This window comes from Pterocles gutturalis, unplaced genomic scaffold, assembly GCF_000699245.1.
Source record: "Pterocles gutturalis isolate BGI_N339 unplaced genomic scaffold, ASM69924v1 scaffold23693, whole genome shotgun sequence".
NCBI classification, from domain to species: domain Eukaryota; kingdom Metazoa; phylum Chordata; class Aves; order Pterocliformes; family Pteroclidae; genus Pterocles; species Pterocles gutturalis.
The window spans coordinates 1-6,945 of NW_010118703.1; the positions used below are offsets into that span (position 1 = coordinate 1).

Genomic DNA, 6,945 nt, shown 5'->3' on the forward strand with positions numbered 1-6,945 from the left:
AGTGTCCTGGGGGGCTGCCAGGCAGGAGGGGCACAGGGTGAGGGCGGGCTGGGGGCTTTGACCCTCAGAGAACCCCCCTTTGGGGGGGCTTCAGGCCGGGGAGCGGCTGCGCCCCTCAGTCAGGAGCTCCGAGACCTGAGCCACGGCGAGTCCTTCTCCTTCGGGTTTCGGTCCAGGTACAGACGCTTTAGACGGACGGCTGCTGACGGGCTGGTTGGAAGGCAACAGCTTCGAGGCCTGTGTGCAAGCGCCCCTTGGATGGGTGCTGTCAGACTTGGGAAGAACTGTGAATAAACTGCCCTTTGTGTGGCCCCTGGTGGTGGGTGGTTCGAAGCCGGGCTGGATGAGGCTTGGAGCAAGGTGGGAGGTGTCCCTGCCCATGACCCGTGGTGGCACTGGATGATCTTTAAGGTCCCTTCCAACCCAAACCATTCTGTGGTTCTATGTCAAGGTGTCATTCCAAGTTTTATTTTGTCGCTGGTATACTAGATCACATGCTTTCCCCTGCTTGTATTAAAAAATGACTGGAATTGTTCACGTGATCTGAATTCAGTTGAGCAGGCTAAAACTAAATTCCAGATACGTGGTTCCGTTGTTGAGTTAAAAATTTAAATGAGTAGTGATCCAAAAACACTTACAATGGGGGATGTGCGCTGTGCAGCTCAGATAAGCCACGCATTAACCAGCATTTCTGATGAAGAGCTAAACCCCTGATGTGCAGGGGTGTCTCCAAAGAAAGAACCATTGTTTGAGGAGGTTTCTGCTAACAGGGGTGTAAAGGGTTAAGAAATCCTGTGATAAGCTGACAGGACTGGAAAGCATTTTGGTGTTTTTTGGCAGGTCAATGTGTTAGAAGTGGCTGGTGGGTTTTTTTTAGATAAAGAAGAGAGGAAGTGTTTGCAGTCCCTAGAACTGGTGAAGAATTACTTCCATTAATTTTTAGAGTATTGACATAAGATAAAGCGAACGGTGATAGAATATTCCAGTGATGTAAATACTAACGGAATTACGTGAGGTAACAGAGTACGAGTACCTGGCGTTAGCTGGGGGATGACGTGTGTGCCGTATGGAGCTGATTAATGAAGGTGTAAATTACCTTCCCGGAGTAAAGCTTTTCTGAGCTCTCCCCGAGGTAGCACCACGCGGGCTGCTGCGCCTCTTGTCTCCGAGCGGGCTGGGACACAAGGGTGAATGCCAGCCTTGTCAGGACTAACTTTGCTTTTTGTGGCAAAGAAAATGATCTCGTGTTCTTTTGGATTTCTGCAAACACACATCTCTAGAACAACTTTATCTAGTCACATGTAGCAAAAGGCATTTAATGAATTCACCGAGCTGGCAACTTGAAATAATTTTTAAAACCTAGGATTTTACTGAACAGGTGTCTTGGGGTAAAGGAGGTTTAGGAATCAGTAAATATTCCACCTCCTTGCTGTAGTTCATGGCTCAGGAGAGAGGCAAATATGCTGACCCCTTCAGAAGAAAATTTGGAGTATCAGAAGATGAGTGATTTATTACAGAGTACAGCAGTGAGGCCCCAGGGTACTTCTTTCAGTCACTCTTAGTTCGTGGTTTTTCTGGTTCTGTATCTTTTACTGGGCAAAACTGTCAGCAGCAAAATACCTGTTTCAGAGCTCCACAATAGTAAGTAACAGAAGGTTTACTTAGAGTTGCAGAAGTCAAACTGTAAGGAAGGCAGCAATATTTTTTGCAAGACTGGTAGTTTGGATGTGTGGCTCCAGACAGTGGAAGCTTTTTTGATAGGAAGTGTTTCTTGGGATCTGCGTAAAGCGGTTCTAGGAGTTTCTGACTGGCATCAGCCTTGATTCAGGGATACATTTTTGCTTCCTGGGCAAAACAGAGGCAAGTGGCCCAAAAAGAGAAATCTCAGACTAACTAGTTCTGGGTGCATTCAGCTGAGATCCTCTGTCCTGGATGTGAATTTTTGTTTCCTCAGGCTTCCATCATGTTTGCCCAGTGCACCCAGAAGTGTGCGAGCTCCGTGCTGCTGATGGTGCTGCTGTACTGCATCCTTTCTCCTCCTGCACAAGCCAGCAAGGTGAGTGAACAGCTTCAGATGCAAGCACTGAGCCTTGTGTGTAGCACAACAGAAACAAAAATGGCAGAGAAGCAACTGTTTTTCAAGTTAAGGAGTGCTACAGCAGATGTGTATTTATCACACGTAGAGCTGTGAATGTACGTGACAGTGGCCTCGGCCCTGCCTCCTGCTGTGTTTTGGAGTTTGCATTTTAAAATTTGTTCTAAAAGTACCTGGTGTCTGGAGCAGAGGTGCTCAAGACATTTTAAAACTGTGAACTTACTGATGTGAAAGAAGCAGTGCAGGAAGAAGAGACATGGTGTGAAGTCCTCTCTCTCTTCCCAACCATTTGCCTTTTCCCACACCTCTGGGCAGTGAGGGCAGCAGAACTGTACACACGCATTCGCTCACTCATACCATCTCCTCTTGCTTCTGCAGAGCTTGCAGGACATCCGCTGCAAGTGCATCTGTCCCCCGTACCGGAATATCAGTGGGCACATTTACAAAAAGAATGTGTTGCAGAAGGACTGGTGAGTTGTGGATTGAAGCCCGAGGGGTTGGTCCATGAAAGCCAACGCTCCAGATTTTCCCGCTGATGCTAAGGAAATAATTCCCTGCCTGTGTGTTTGCAGAGGAAGGTGTTTTGTCAGGTGGCGTTCAACCCAGGTGAGGGGCGTTTTTTGAGCAGAGATTCAGGAATCTGGGACACATGATTTCTTAAGCCACAGCTCTCAGCAGATACAGGGTGTACCCTCCGGTCCCTTTCACCTGGACCAGATCCCTACAGAAGGAGCTTGGACAGTCTGTCCCAGGAACTTTGGGCTAGCTGAGCTGTGAGAGGAACTCTTAAAACCAGATCAGCATTATCTGCCTGATGGGAAGGCTGGGACACAGAAAAAGTCACCCCCCGTCCTTCCAGAGAGCATTGGTTTCACCATGTCCTGGTGCCGATTTTGGTTTCTTTGTGTTGCAGCAACTGCCTGCACGTCGTGGAGCCGATGCCGGTGCCAGGGAATGACGTGGAGGCATACTGCCTGCTGTGTGAATGCAAGTACGAGGAGCGCAGCACCACCACCATCAAGGTAATTGTGGGTTTGTTCCCTTTGGCTGGCTCCTTCTCCTGGCCGTGCCATGCCGTCCCAGGAACTGCCAGGTTCCTGGAGAAGAGCCCAGAAAGGGAAAATAAAACAATCAGAGCTAGTACACAGTGGTAGTGCCAGGGGCACTGGTTCCGAGGCAGGAGGGCTCCTGGCAGTGCAGAGCACGCTGCACGGAGCCCAGCCTCCTCGCTGAGGATGTGTGACAGCGCCAGGCACCCCTGACCATAGACCCATCTTGTTGCTCTCCTTTCACATGCAGCACATGTCCTAAATTGGTTCAATGTGGAGAAGATCAGCACAGTTTATGGCACTTACCTCTTACTGGCCTTCCTGCAAGTGCAGGAGAATTCCTAGTGAGCAAAATAAGAATGGGGGAAGAGATCAAACATCAGAGGCAGCTGTGAAGTGAGCTTCCTGGCCTCTGTGGTGCCTCTTGTCTACACTACTGATCCTTTTCCACTGTGCTGTCCGTCACTGTAGGTGATCATCATCATTTACTTGTCGGTGGTGGGGGCCCTGCTGCTTTACATGGCTTTCCTTGTGCTGGTGGACCCCCTGATCCGGAAGCCAGATGCTTATACCCAGCCCCTGCACAATGAGGAGGAGAATGAGGTGAGGCTGTGCTGCTGGTGTGTGCAGGGTGGCTGTGGTGACAGTGAAGACAGGGTTGTGGGACGGCAAGAGAATGGCTGACAGGGAAACAGAGTGACCTTGTGTTTGTCTCCTTCGGGAGTGTGGGACCAGCGCTGTTGCTTTTTGGGCACTTACACAGGGAGACATTTAGGCAGAAATTTGTGCAGATGATGCTGAAGCACAAGGAAATACGCCAAGTGCAAGTTCTGTATTACGAGCCCAAGATGAGACCCGTCCTCTGGGGCAGGGGGTGGCTTTTTGCCAAGTGGCCTGAATTTGGTGTGTCACTCTGGATGAAACTAAAAATCAAACTATTCCTGTTTGTGCAGTGTCCTCGGTGTAGTTGCTTGGTGGTGAGCTTCCAGGGAAGGGTGGGTTTAATTATTTGCTGAAGCACGGGGCTGGCCTCTCTTATAATGCTTAAAAGAGTCACCTCTGTGGTGCTGCGGCTGTTGTTTGCCTCTGCTCTGGGGCTGGGCCTTGTTGTGTCCGTGTCCTTGTTCCTTGTGCTTCTCCCCAGAGCAGAATTCCACTCAGATCCCATCGTTTTGGGGAACATTGGCATACGACATCTTGGGCAAGAAGATTAGGACCCAGCAGCAAAGAGAAGGCCTGTCTTTCTCACTCTCTCTGATTTTGGAGGAGGACAAATTTTTTCCTGAATTAAATTCCTGCAAGAAGCAGCGCTTTAGGGGGAATGATGAGGCCTGATTCCAAGGGGGGGTTTCAGAACAAGAGCACCCTGACTTGTAAATCTTTTCATCTTTTCCTGAGGCTTCCCTTCTCTTGTAAGGAAATGCAGGAGGCTGAGACAGGGATGGTCTCTCAGAGAGGGACCTGCTGGAGGCAGAGCTGATGCCTAGTGTGGAGGAACGGAGCGGCTGCACGCAGTGATGAGCTCTCACGCGTGATGCATCTATGGCTCGTGCTCTTGTTTGTGGGATGCAAGGGCTGTCCAGGACTTGCTGCCTGTTAGTGTAGCATGTGGCTTTGTGACACAGCTTCCCCCGTGGCTTTCTCAGTTCAGACGTGCAGGTTAGTGAGGCGCAGTGCTAGGCAGGGCTCTGTCCTGGGGCTGAGTTCCTGCCCGCGGTGGAGCCCCAGGGCTGTGCTTGAGCGTGTTCCTGGCTGCTGGGAGGAGAGCCACGCCGAGGCCTTCCCTAGCAACTGGTGACTCTGGATGCTGGTGATTAGTTCAGTCACACTTTGAGAAGAAAAGCGGTGATATTTGAAGATACTTCCCTCTCCTAGTCTCTGAGAGAACCACTGGATCAGACTGTCCCGTTTATACTTTGTTCTAAGTATAAACTGTTTGGCTGAAGTCTTTCACACGCTGGTGTAAGTGAGGAGTAGCTGCTCTGAAATGCACAGTCTGTCCATTGCCTCCTTCTTCCGAAAAAAGGAGGTCCTGCAGGAGGGGATGGATTGTATCCTAAAAGGATGCTTTAGCTCCACTGCTCCACGGGAATAATTCAGATTCAGATAGGCGAGGTTTATCTTATTCCAGTGTGTAGGATTGTAAACTCTTTGGGATGGGCCTTGTGGTTGCCTTGGTGTTTGTGTGCCATGATGGATCCCCATCCAGGAGCCTTGTGCCATCCCTGCAGTGTAAATGTGGTGGTTTGGAGCAGTTGGAAGAGCAGGGCCGGATAAAAGTCCTGCAGCACTGTCCAAGAAACAGATGAGCAGCTACCATGTAAGCTAGTGCACCAAGGGCAACGGAAATTGTTGGCCCAGTTTCAGCAGGGTGATGCAGTTTGTTTAGCAGTGCGGCTCCTTGCAGGCTCCTAGCAGTGGGTTTCCAGCAGAGGTTTAGAACTTAGCGCAGTTTCTCTCCTGGGGACTTTTTATTTGGGACATGTGACTTTACCACGTGCAGTCCCCAAGAGCAAGCTTTCCAGCTGGAGTTGGGGGGCTGCTGGTGAGGAGTTGGTCCTTCATCAGGACAACTCAAGCCCTGAATTGCTCTTTCAGTTGAAATTTCTCCCAGAGTTGAGCTGCCACTTTCTGTGTTCAGGCTGGGCATGCCCTGATCTCTTTCACTGTTTTTTCCTGTTGCAGGATGGTCGCTCCTTGGCCGCAGCTCCCACCTCGTCTGGCGCTAGAGCCAACACGGTGCTGGAGAGGGTGGAGGGGGCCCAGCAGCGCTGGAAGCGGCAGGTGCAGGAGCAGGGGAAGACAGTTTCCGCCCGCCACAAGATGCTGAGCTAGATCTTTGCTGAGCTACGTGGCACCACTTCCCAAGAGACGGGGTGACTCCTCTGGTCGAGACGGACAGCAGGTCACCCTTCAGGACATCGTGGTGTTTGACTGAACGCTCTAACCCTCTCTGATTTACCGTCTTCATAGAGAGAAACAGACCAAAATGCTTGCCTCTGGTTCTGCCCCTTGCCCTTTACCTCTCAGCCCAGAGGCTCCTCAACCCATCCCCGGCCGAGCTCTGTGCTGATCGTTAGCCCCGTGGCTGCATGTAAATAGTCGGTCGTACGCAGTGCTGCTGCCCCGGTTCCTGGGCTGATTGAGCTGGGGCCGCAGCTCCAGCGCTGTGCTGGGCTGGACCCTGCCGGCACCACGGGGACTGAATTCTCCAGCAGCCCGCCCCCGCATCAGAGACAGGGGTCTCGGTACGGAGCGCTGGGAGCTGCCTGAGTCTTCTTGGGATAAAAATAGTGGGATCATTGTTATGTGGGATAAATCATGCGGCACTCCTTCAGGATGAAGAAGCCTCCTCCTCCTCCAATTTGCACTGGTGTTAGTAGTGCTGACACAAGTGCATTGAAGGGGAAGGAGGAGGGGGATGCTGCCAGTGGTCAGCTCCTGCTTGCACTTACCCTGGTGTAAACTGAGCATATTTCCACTCTCTAGTGGAGTCTGCCTGGATTTACACCAGCATAACTGACACTGCGGCTTGTTTCTGTGTAGGTGAATATCCCTGAAGTGATCAGTACATTTATGAGTAAGAGACCAACAGGTAAAAGGTTAACTTACATTTATATCTTTTCCTGCTTTAGTAGTGGATAAAAACAGCCTGTGAAGAAAGCTTTCCCTTTTTACCCACGTTGGAAACCCTTGGCGCTCTCACAGTGGGGTCAGGGGCATCTGTGTCCATGAGAACTGGGACCAAGGCTTTACTGGAGCACTGCAAACACTTGTCTGGCTCTTGGGGCCCTGGAAAGG

The 6,945-nt window shown here is 50.9% G+C and overlaps 1 protein-coding gene across 2 annotated transcripts; it reads left to right on the forward strand.

Annotated features, from left to right (window-relative positions):
- The first annotated feature begins 1,957 nt into the window (after window positions 1–1,957).
- On the forward strand, window positions 1,958–5,979 carry TMEM9 (transmembrane protein 9). Of its 2 annotated transcripts, none has more exons than XM_010076334.1 (5): window positions 1,958–2,056; window positions 2,474–2,565; window positions 3,009–3,117; window positions 3,616–3,747; window positions 5,830–5,979. In XM_010076334.1, the coding sequence occupies exons 1-5, from the start codon at window positions 1,964–1,966 to the stop codon at window positions 5,977–5,979; spliced, it is 576 nt and encodes a 191-aa protein (XP_010074636.1). In that variant the 5' UTR covers window positions 1,958–1,963. The 2 variants fall into 2 exon arrangements, with proteins under 2 accessions (XP_010074636.1, XP_010074637.1); XM_010076335.1 differs by having other exon boundaries at window positions 2,009–2,067; window positions 2,476–2,565.
- The last annotated feature ends 966 nt before the right edge of the window (window positions 5,980–6,945 follow it).